This window comes from Molothrus aeneus, unplaced genomic scaffold, assembly GCF_037042795.1.
Source record: "Molothrus aeneus isolate 106 unplaced genomic scaffold, BPBGC_Maene_1.0 scaffold_43, whole genome shotgun sequence".
In the NCBI taxonomy this organism is placed as follows: domain Eukaryota; kingdom Metazoa; phylum Chordata; class Aves; order Passeriformes; family Icteridae; genus Molothrus; species Molothrus aeneus.
This window is the reverse complement of record NW_027099100.1, coordinates 493,169-504,633: the sequence shown is the minus strand read 5'-3', so window position 1 is coordinate 504,633 and position 11,465 is coordinate 493,169. Positions and strand designations below refer to the sequence as shown.

General features: G+C 62.4%; 1 protein-coding gene across 1 annotated transcript; it reads right to left on the bottom strand.

The window, feature by feature from the left end:
* Positions 1 to 1,660: 1,660 nt before the first annotated feature.
* CYC1 (cytochrome c1) lies at positions 1,661 to 11,429 on the bottom strand. Its single transcript, XM_066571328.1, has 7 exons — positions 11,286 to 11,429; positions 9,564 to 9,766; positions 7,233 to 7,359; positions 4,712 to 4,869; positions 2,920 to 3,080; positions 2,450 to 2,550; positions 1,661 to 1,951 (listed from the first exon to the last, which is right to left on the bottom strand). Exons 1-7 carry the CDS (start codon positions 11,412 to 11,414, stop codon positions 1,847 to 1,849), a joined length of 984 nt encoding a protein of 327 aa, XP_066427425.1. The 5' UTR covers positions 11,415 to 11,429; the 3' UTR covers positions 1,661 to 1,846.
* Positions 11,430 to 11,465: the final 36 nt, after the last annotated feature.

The following is an 11,465-nucleotide window of genomic DNA, read 5'->3' as shown; positions in this document are numbered from 1 at the left end:
GACCCACAGACAGACTGACCCACAGACTGACCCATAGACTGACTGACCCACAGACTGACCCACAGACTGACCCACAGACAGACTGACCCACAGACTGACCCATAGACTGACTGACCCACAGACTGACCCACAGACAGACTGACCCACAGACTGACTGACCCACAGACTGACCCACAGACTGACCCACAGACAGACCCACAGACTGACCCACAGACTGACCCACAGACTGACTGACCCACAGACTGACCCACAGACTGACCCACAGACTGACTGACCCACAGACTGACCCACAGACTGACTGACCCACAGACAGACTGACCCACAGACTGACTGACCCACAGACTGACCCACAGACTGACCCACAGACAGACTGACCCACAGACTGACCCATGGTCTGACCCACAGACTGACCCACAGACTGACCCATGGTCTGACCCATAGACTGACCCACAGACTGACCCATGGTCTGACCACAGACTGACCCACAGACTGACCCACGGTCTGACCCACAGATTGACCCACAGACTGACCCATGGTCTGACCCACAGACTGACCCACAGACTGACCCACGGTCTGACCCACAGACTGACCCACAGACTGACCCATGGTCTGACCCACGGTCTGACCCACAGACAGACTGACCCACAGACTGACCCACAGACTGACCCATGGTCTGACCCATAGACTGACCCACAGACTGACCCACAGACAGACTGACCCACAGACTGACCCATGGTCTGACCCACAGACTGACCCACAGACTGACCCACAGACTGACCCACAGACAGACTGACCCACAGACTGACCTACAGACAGACTGACCCACAGACTGACCCATGGTCTGACCCACAGACTGACCTACAGACTGACCCACGGTCTGACCCACAGACTGACCCACAGACAGACTGACCCACAGACTGACCCATGGTCTGACCCACAGACTGACCCACAAACAGACTGACCCACAGACTGACCCACGGTCTGACCCACACACTGACCCATGGTCTGACCCATAGACTGACCCACAGACAGACTGACCCACAGACTGACTGACCCACAGACTGACCCATGGTCTGACGCATAGACTGACCCACAGACTGACCCACAGACAGACTGACCCACAGACTGACCCATGGTCTGACCCACAGACTGACCCATGGTCTGACCCATAGACTGACCCACAGACTGACCCATGGTCTGACCCACAGACTGACCCACAGACTGACTGACCCACAGACTGACCCATGGTCTGACCCACAGACTGACCCACAGACTGACCCATAGACAGACTGACCCACAGACTGACCCACAGACTGACCCATGGTCTGACCCACAGACTGACCCACAGACTGACCCACGGTCTGACCCACACACTGACTGACCCACAGACTGACCCACAGACAGACTGACCCATGGTCTGACCCACAGACAGACTGACCCACAGACTGACCCACAGCATTGGCACGGCCTGGGCACAGCCTGGGCACGGCTGGACCCACACCCCAGACAAACACAGCCCCACACCAAGGACAGACCCAGCCCCACACCACAGACACGCCCACCCCAGCCCCAGCCCCATATCAGGGACAGACCCAGGACAGCCCCAGCCCCACAGCCGGGACAGACTGGCCCCAGGACAGACGGACGGACTGAGCCCCGCTCGTGTTTCTGTTCTGTGGAACCCCAGCCTTTATTCCCCCCCTGCAGCCCCGCGGGGGCCGAGGCCGGGCTCGAACACGAGGGGGGGTGGGGACCCCCCAATGCCCCTCCTGGGGGGGCTCCCCCCTGCCGTGGGGGGGCGCGGGGGCTCGGGGGGCCCCCCCAGGGCCGATTTTGGGGTCAGGCCCTACTTGGGGGGCCGATAAACCATCTTCCTGCTCTTGAGCACCGCCCACTTGTGTCGCTTCATGTAGTACAGCAGGGGCGTGAGCAGCCCCGAGATCAGCAGCAGCTGGGGGGGACAGCGGGGTCAGGGGGGGTCCTGAGCACCCCTGAGTCCCCCAAGCCAGCCTGAGACCCCCATGAAGCCCCCAGCCCCACCTTGAGCCCCCAGCCCCACCCTCAGCCCTCCACCAGCCCCCAGCCCCCCCGAAGCCCCAAGCCCCACCCTGAGCCCCCCAAGCATCCCCCAAGCCCCTCCTGAGCCCCCAGCCCCACCGTGAGCCCCCAGCCCCACCGTGAGCCCCCCCCAGCCCCACCTTGAGCCCCCAGCCCCACCTTGAGCCCCCCCCAGCCCCACCCTGAGCCCCCCCAGCCCCACCCTGAGCCCCCAGCCCCCCCCAGCCCCACCGTGAGCCCCCAGCCCCACCGTGAGCCCCCAGCCCCACCTTGAGCCCCCCCCAGCCCCACCTTGAGCCCTCCCAGGCCCCACCGTGAGGCCCCCCAGCCCCACCGTGAGCCCCCAGCCCCACCGTGAGCCCCCAGCCCCACCGTGAGCCCCCAGCCCCACCTTGAGCCCCATCTTTTTGCGGTGGTCGTGCTCGGGCTCAGCCGCCCAGCGCAGGAAGGTGCAAACGTCCTTGGCAATCTGGGACATGGTGGCCGGGGTCCCTGGGGGCGCGGGAGGAGTGAGGCCCCACTGGGACCCCCGAGACCCCCAGGAACCCCACGGATACCAGTGAGAGCCTCTGAACCCCACAGAGCCACTGGGACCCCCCAGATCCCACTGGGACTCCCAGACCCCAGGACCACCCCAGTACCCGGTGTGGTCAAAGCCCCCAGGGACCTCCTCAAACCCCCCCAGGGCACCCCCAGCCCCCCAATCCCCTCCCAACCCCAGCAGGACCCCCCGAAATCCCCCAGAACTCCCCTGCAGAGCCCCCCCGGGACCCCCCAGGAGCCTCAGCCTCCCCTCAGACCCCTCCAGGCCCTCCCCCCAGGACCCCCAAGGCCCCTGTAAGCCCCCCCAGCCCCCCGTACCGTCCTCGTACTCCAGCACCTCGTCGTAGATGGGGGGGGCCATGCCGATGGCCTGGCCAGGGAAGTAGGGGTTGTAATGGAGCCCCTCCCTCAGAGAGACCCCAGCGGGGGCGTCACAGTACCCCGTGAGCAGGGCGAACACGTAATCCTCGCCCCCGTGCCTGAGGAGTTAATTAGAGACCAATAACGGATCAATAATGGGATCAAAGGCGTCAGAGAATACGTAATCCTCACCCCCGTGCCTGAGGAGTTAATTAGAGATCAATAACGGATCAATAACGGATCAATAACGGATCAATAATGGGGCCACAGTGCCCGTGAGCAGGGCGAACACATAGTCCTCACCCCCGTGCCTAAAGGGTTAATTACAGATCAATAACGGATCAATAACGGATCAATGACGGATCAATAACGGATCAATAACGGATCAATAACGGATCAATAACGGATCAATGATGGATCAATAATGGGGCCACAGTACCCCGTGAGCAGGGCGAACACATAGTCCTCACCCCTGTGCCTGAGGAGTTAATTAGAGATCAATAACGGATCAATAACAGATCAATAACGGATCAATAACGGATCAATAATGGGGCCACAGTGCCCGTGAGCAGGGCGAACACATAGTCCTCACCCCCGTGCCTAAAGGGTTAATTACAGATCAATAATGGATCAATAATGGATCAATAATGGGATCAAAGGGGTCAGAGAATACGTAATCCTCACCCCTGTGCCTGAAGGGTTAATTACAGATCAATAATGGATCAATAACGGATCAATAACAGATCAATAACGGATCAATAACGGATCAATAATGGGGCCACAGTGCCCGTGAGCAGGGTGAACACATAGTCCTCACCCCCGTGCCTAAAGGGTTAATTACAGATCAATAATGGATCAATAATGGATCAATAATGGGATCAAAGGGGTCAGAGAATACGTAATCCTCACCCCTGTGCCTGAAGGGTTAATTACAGATCAATAATGGATCAATAATGGATCAATAACGGATCAATAACGGATCAATAATGGGGCCACAGTGCCCGTGAGCAGGGCGAACACATAGTCCTCACCCCCATGCCTGGAAGAACCAATAATGGATCAATAATGGGATCAAAGGGGTCAGAGAACACATAATCCTCACCCCTGTGCCTGAAGGGATCAATAACGATCAATAACAGATCAATAATGGGATCAATAATGGGGTCAGAGAACACGTGATCCTCACCCCTGTGCCTGAAGGGTTAATGAATCAATAACTGATCAATAACAGATCAATAATGGATCAATAATGGGGTCAGGGAACACGTGATCCTCAGCCCTGTGCCTGAAGGGTTAATGAATCAATAACTGATCAATAACAGATCAATAATGGATCAATAATGGGGTCAGAGAACACGTAATCCTCACCCCTGTGCCTGAAGGATTAATGGGATCAGTAACAGACCAATAACGGATCAATAACGGGATCAATAACGGGATCAATGGGATCAATGGGGTCAGTGGGGTCAATGCATTGTGGAGTGACCCCAAATCCCCCCAATCCCCCTCCCCTGGCACTGACCACGTACCTGAGGTTGGGGGGCAGGGCCCCATTGTGGGGGTGACCCCAGGACCCCCAAATCCCCCCAAATCCCCCCAAATCCCCCCAAATCCCCCCAAATCCCCCCAAAGCCCCCTCACCTGGCATTGACGATGTAGCTGAGGTCGGGGGGCAGGGCCCCGTTGTTGGGGTGACCCCAGGACCCCCAAATCCCCCCAAATCCCCCCAAATCCCCCCAGTCCCCCTCACCTGGCATTGACGATGTAGCTGAGGTCGGGGGGCAGGGCCCCGTTGTTGGCCGCCCGCGCAGCCTCGGCGTTGGGGTAGGGCTTGGGGAAATGATCCGAGATCTTCCCGGGACGCATGAACATCTCCCCGTTCTCATCGGGGCCGTCCTGAACCTCCACCTGCAGGGACAGGTGACACACAGGGACAGGTGAGACACTGGGACAGGTGAGACACAGGGACAGGTGAGAGACTGGGACAGGTGAGACACAGGGACAGGTGAGAGACTGGGACAGGTGAGACACAGGGACAGGTGAGAGACTGGGACAGGTGAGACACAGGGACAGGTGAGAGACTGGGACAGGTGAGACACAGGGACAGGTGAGACACTGGGACAGCAGGGCCCCCATGAACATCTCCTCGTTCTCATTGGGGCCGTCCTGAACCTCCACCTGTGACAGGTGAGACACAGGGACAGGTGAGAGACTGGGACAGCAGGGACAGCAGGGACAGGGACAGCAGGGCCCCCATGAACATCTCCCCGTTCTCATCGGGGCCGTCCTGAACCTCCACCTGTGACAGGTGAGACACAGACAGGTGACACACAGGGACAGGTGAGACACTGGGACAGGTGACACACAGGGACAGGTGAGAGACTGGGACAGGTGAGACACAGGGACAGGTGAGACACAGGGACAGGTGAGACACTGGGACAGGTGACACACAGGTACAGGTGAGAGACTGGGACAGGTGAGACACAGGGACAGGTGAGACACTGGGACAGGTGAGACACAGGTACAGGTGAGACACTGGGACAGGTGAGACACTGGGACAGGTGAGACACTGGGACAGGGACAGCAGGGACAGGGGCAGCAGGGCCCCCATGAACATCTCCCCGTTCTCATCGGGGCCGTCCTGAAACTCCACCTGCAGGGACAGGTGACACACAGGGACAGGTGAGACACTGGGACAGGTGAGAGACTGGGACAGGTGAGACACTGGGACAGGTGAGACACAGGGACAGGTGAGAGACTGGGACAGGTGACACACAGGGACAGGTGACACACAGGGACAGGTGAGAGACTGGGACAGCAGGGACACAGGGACAGGGACAGCAGGGACAGAGACAGCAGGGTCCCCATGAACATCTCCCCGTTCTCATCGGGGCCGTCCTGAACCTCCACCTGTGACAGGTGACACACAGGGACAGGTGAGACACTGGGACAGGTGACACACAGGGACAGGGACAGCAGGGCCCCCATGAACATCTCCCCGTTCTCATCGGGGCCGTCCTGAACCTCCACCTGGGACAGGTGAGACACAGACAGGTGAGACACAGGTGAGAGATGAGGACAGGGACAGCAGGGACAGGGACAGCAGGGCCCCCATGAACATCTCCCCGTTCTCATCAGGGCTGTCCTGCACCTCCGCCTGTGACAGGTGAGACACAGACAGGTGAGACACTGGGACAGGTGAGCTGGGGACAGCCAGACAGGGGCACAGGGAATGGCAGGACAGGGACAGGGGGACACTGGGGTGGAGCCAGCAGGACACCAAGGACAGCAGGACAGTGACACATCAGGGACAGCAAGGTGGGGACACCAGGGGTGGCAGGACAGGGACAGCAGAATATTGGGGACAGCAGGGTGGGGACACTGGGGATGGCAGCACGGGGACAGGGGGACAGCAGGGGTGGCAGGACAGGGCCACGGGGACACCAGGAGCAGCAGCACAGTGGCATGGGGACACGGAGGTGGGACACTGGGAATGGTGGGACAGGGACAGGGGGACATCAGGGCTGGCAGGACAGGGACAGTGACAGCAGTGCCACGGTGCTGGGGACCACAGAGGTGGCAGCACAGGGGCACCAGGACACAGCAGGACAGGGACATGGGGACATCTGAGACAGGGGGTGGGGACACCAGGGACAGCTGGGGACACTGGGACGGAGCCAGCAGGACAGCAGGGGCGGCAGGACGGTGACAATGACACATCAGGGACAGCAGGGTGGGGACACTGGCGATGGCAGGGCAGGGACAGGGGGACACTGGGACACTGGGATAGAGCCAGCAGGACATGGAGAGTGGCACAGCAGGGGTGGCAGCACAGGGACACTGGGACAGTGGGGACAGCAGGGCAGGGGGACACGGGGACAGGGCAGGGGGACTCTGGGGACAGCAGGACAGGGACACTGGGGACAGGGTGAGGGACACTGAGGAGAGCAGGACAGGGACACTGGGGATGGTAGGACAGGGACACTGGGACATTGGGGACAGTAGGACAGGGACAGTGGGGACAGCAGGGGCGGCAGCAAAGGGACACCGGGGACAGCAGGACAGGGACACTGGGACATTGGGGACAGGGACACTGGGACATTGGGGACAGCAGGACAGGGACAGTGGGGACAGCAGGGGCGGCAGCAAAGGGACACCGGGGACAGCAGGACAGGGACAGTGGGACGCTGCAGGTGGCAGCACAGGGACACTGGGACATTGGGGACAGCAGCACAGGGACACTGGGGGTGGCACAGGGGTCCCGGTGTCACCTCCTCCGCCAGCGCCTTGGCCTCGGCCTCGGTGTGGGTGACGCCGATGAGGTTCCGGAAAGCCAAATACTCCATGGAGTGACAGGCAGAGCACACCTGGCGGTACACCTGGAACCCCCTGCGGACACTGCGGGACAGACGGACACCAAAATCACCCCAAAATCACCCCAAAATCACCCCAAAATCACCCCAAACACACCTGGCGGTACACCTGGAACCCCCTGCGGACACTGCGGGACAGACGGACACCAAAATCACCCCAAAATCACCCCAAAACAACCCCAAACACACCTGGCGGTACACCTGGAACCCCCTGCGGACACTGCGGGACAAATGGACCCCAAAATCACCCCAAAATCACCCCAAAATCACCCCAAAACAACCCTAAACACACCTGGCGGTACACCTGGAACCCCCTGTGGATACTGGGGGGACAGGAGGGGTTACAGACCCCAAAATCACCCCAAACACACCTGGAACCTCCTGTGCACACTGGGATGAATGAGGGGGCTCAGAGACCCCAAAAACCCCGAAATCACCTCAAACACACCTGGAACCCCCCGTGGACACCATGGGGACACAGTGGGGTTACAGACCCCAAAAGCCCCAAAATGACCCCAAAACACACCCGGAACCACCCCCATGCACACTGAGGGGACAGGGGCTCAGACCCTCCAGGGATCCCCCAGCGACCCCAAATCCCCCCAGGGACCCCAAATCCCCACAGCCCCCATTACCTGCTGTGCCCCAGGGACCCCAAATCCCCCCAGAGACCCCAAATCCCCCCAGGGACCCCAAATCCCCCCAGGGACCCCAAATCCCCACAGCCCCCATTACCTGCTGCGCCCCAGGGACCCGAAATCCCCGTAGAGACCCCAAATATCCCCAGGGACCCCAAATCCCCCACAGAGACCCCAAATGCCCACAGCCCCCATTACCTGCTGCATCCCAGGGACCCCAAATCCCCATAGAGACCCCAAATCCCCCCAGGGACCCCAAATCCCCACAGCCCCCATTACCTGCTGCATCCCAGGGACCCCAAATCCCCGTAGAGACCCCAAATATCCCCAGGGACCCCAAATCCCCCCAGGGACCCCAAATGCCCACAGAGACCCCAAATCTCCCCAGAGACCTCAAATCCCTGTAGAGACCCCAAATCCCCACAGCCCCCATTACCTGCTGTGCCCCAGGGACCCCAAATCCCCACAGAGACCCCAAATATCCCCATGGACCCCAAATCCCCCACAGAGACCCCAAATCTCCCCAGAGACCTCAAATCCCTGTAGAGACCCCAAATCCCCACAGCCCCCATTACCTGCTGTGCCCCAGGGACCCCAAATCCCCCCAGAGACCCCAAATCCCCCCAGAGACCCCAAATCCCCCCAGAGACCCCAAACCCCCCCAGGACCCCCCATTTTTCCAATTTTTCCCCATTTCCCATACCTGGCGTGGTCCAGGGCAGACAGGGACCCCCAAACCCGCCCAGGACCCCCCAATTTCCCCATTTCCCATACCTGGCATGGTCCAACGAAGACAGGAACCCCCAAACTCGACCCCAGGACCCCCCAAACCCCCCCAGGACCCCCCAATTTCCCCATTTGTCCCATTTTCCCTCATACCTGGCATGGTCCAGAGCAGACAGGGACCCCCAGGACCCCCCATTTTTCCCCATTTTTCCCCATTTTTCCCAATTTCCCATACCTGGCATGGTCCAGAGCAGACAGGGACCCCCCAGACCCCCCCAGGACCCCCATTTTTCCCCAGTTTCCCTCACCTGGCATGGTCCAGGGCTGACAGGGACCCCCAAACCCCCCAATTTCCCCATTTTCCCCCATTTTTCCCATACCTGACGTGGTCCAGGGCTGACAGGGACCCCCAGGACCCCCCAATTTCCCCATTTTCCCCCATTTTTCCCCATTTCCCGTACCTGGCGTGGTCCAGGGCTGACAGGGACCCCCAGGACCCCCCAATTTCCCCATTTTTCCCCATTTTTCCCCATTTCCCTCACCTGGCGTGGTCCAGGGCTGACAGGGACCCCCAGGACCCCCCAATTTCCCCATTTTCCCCCATTTTTCCCCATTTCCCGTACCTGGCGTGGTCCAGGGCTGACAGGGACCCCCAAACCCCCCAATTTCCCCATTTTTCCCCATTTTTCCCCATTTCCCGTACCTGGCGTGGTCCAGGGCTGACAGGGACCCCCAGGACCCCCCAATTTCCCCATTTTTCCCCATTTTTCCCCATTTCCTGTACCTGGCGTGGTCCAGGGCTGACAGGGACCCCCAGGACTCCCCAATTTCCCCATTTTTCCCCATTTTCCCCCATTTCCCGTACCTGGCGTGGTCCAGGGCTGACAGGAAGCCGCCGTGGCTCCAGGGCAGGCCCGGGGGGTGCAGCTCCAGCTCCCCCGCGCTCACGGGGCCCCCCCCGAGGGACAGGGACAGGGCCACGGCCAGGGACCCCCCCCCTGCCAGCGCCCCCAGCACGGCCAGGGACCACCGGGAACGGGGACGGCCCGGGAACGACGACAGCGACACCTGGGGGGACAGGGACAGGTGAGGGACACCTGGGGGGGGACAGGGACACCTGGGGGGACACAGGGACAGGTGAGGGACACCTGGGGGGGGGACAGGGACAGGTGAGGGACACCTGGGGGGGGACACAGGGACACCTGGGGGGGACAGGGACAGGTGAGGGACACCTGGGGGGACATGGGGACACCTGGGGGGGACAGGGACAGGTGAGGGACACCTGGGGGGGACACGGGGACACCTGGGGGGACACAGGGACAGGTGAGGGACACCTGGGAACGGGGGACAGGGACACCTGGGGGGACACAGGGACAGGTGAGGGACACCTGGGGGGACACGGGGACAGGTGAGGGACACCTGGGAACGGGGGACAGGGACAGGTGAGGGACACCTGGGAACGGGGGACAGGGACACCTGGGGGGGGGACAGGGACACCTGGGGGGACACAGGGACAGGTGAGGGACACCTGGGGGGGGGACAGGGACAGGTAAGGGACACCTGGGGGGACACAGGGACACCTGGGGGGACACAGGGACAGGTGAGGGACACCTGGGGGGACACGGGGGTGGGGACACGGACACGTGGGGGGGGGGAACAGTGACACCGGGGTGGGGACAGGGGCTCCAGGGACCCCAAGGCTCGGGGGGGACAAAAGCAATGGGGGGGTCCTGGGGACAGCGGGAATACCGGGAACAGCGGGAATACCGGGAATAGCGGGAACAACGGGAATAGCGGAATTACCGGGAACGGGAACAGCGGGAATACCGGGAACAGCGGGGATACGGGAATTCCCAGGAGCGGGGATAGCGGGGATACCGGAATTACCGAGAGCAGGAATAGCGGGGATACCGGAATTAGCGGGAGCAGCGCGAAGGGCGGGCAGAGGGCACCGCGGGCACGCTGGGAGGCACCGGGGACACCGGGCACCATGCGGGGACAGCTGCCGGGGACACCGCGGGGAACGGGAGAACCGGGGGCACCGGGAACCGGGAAGGGCTCGGAAGCACCGGGCACACCGGGGCAAGCACCGACAGCCCCCAGGCAGGGCCGATGAGCATCGGGAACCGGGAGGGGCCGGGAGCGGAACCGGGAGCACCGTGCAGGGCTCGGAAGCACCGGGCACACCGGGGCAAGCCCTGACAGTCTCCAGGAAGCCCCGGGGAGCACCGGGAACCGGGAGGGGCCGGGAATGGAACGGGGGGCACCGGGAATCCAGAGGGGCCGGGAGTGGAACCGGGGGCACCGGGAACCGGGGGCACCATGGGGGGGCTCGGGCACACTGGGGCAGGCACCGAGGAGCACCGGGAACCCAGAGGGGCCGGGGGTGGAACCGCGGACACCGGGAACCGGGAGGGGCCGGGAGCGGAACCGGGAGCACCGTGCAGGGCTCGGAAGCACCGGGCACACCGGGGCAGGCACCGAGAGCCCCCAGGCAGCCGCGGTGAGCCCCGGGCAGGGCAGCTCCAGGCCCCGAGGCCGCGCGGTGCCCTCAGCGGGGCCGTGACCTTGGCGGGGCCGCACTCACCGTGCTGGGGCCGTGTGCGGGGCCGCGGTCGGGCCGCAGCAGCGCGCGGGGGGGAGCCGGGCCGGGCCGCGCCGGGCCCGGGAGCAGCCGCAGCCCCGGGAGGCCCCGCAGGCCCCGCAGCGCCGCCATCGCCGAGGTCGAGGGGACGCGCCGCGACGCCCCGGAAGTGACGTGAGGGGA

Bases quoted from the DNA above. Each gene is read 5' to 3' on its own strand.
- CYC1 (XM_066571328.1), bottom strand. From the start codon at position 11,414: ATGGCGGCGCTGCGGGGCCTGCGGGGCCTCCCGGGGCTGCGGCTGCTC. The intron at 4,870-7,232 runs GTGACACCGGGA...CTGTCCCTGCAG, and splicing joins CCAAGGCGCTGGCGGAGGAG to GTGGAGGTTCAGGACGGCCC. The intron at 3,081-4,711 runs GTGAGGGGGACT...TTAACTCCTCAG, and splicing joins AGCTACATCGTCAATGCCAG to GCACGGGGGCGAGGATTACG.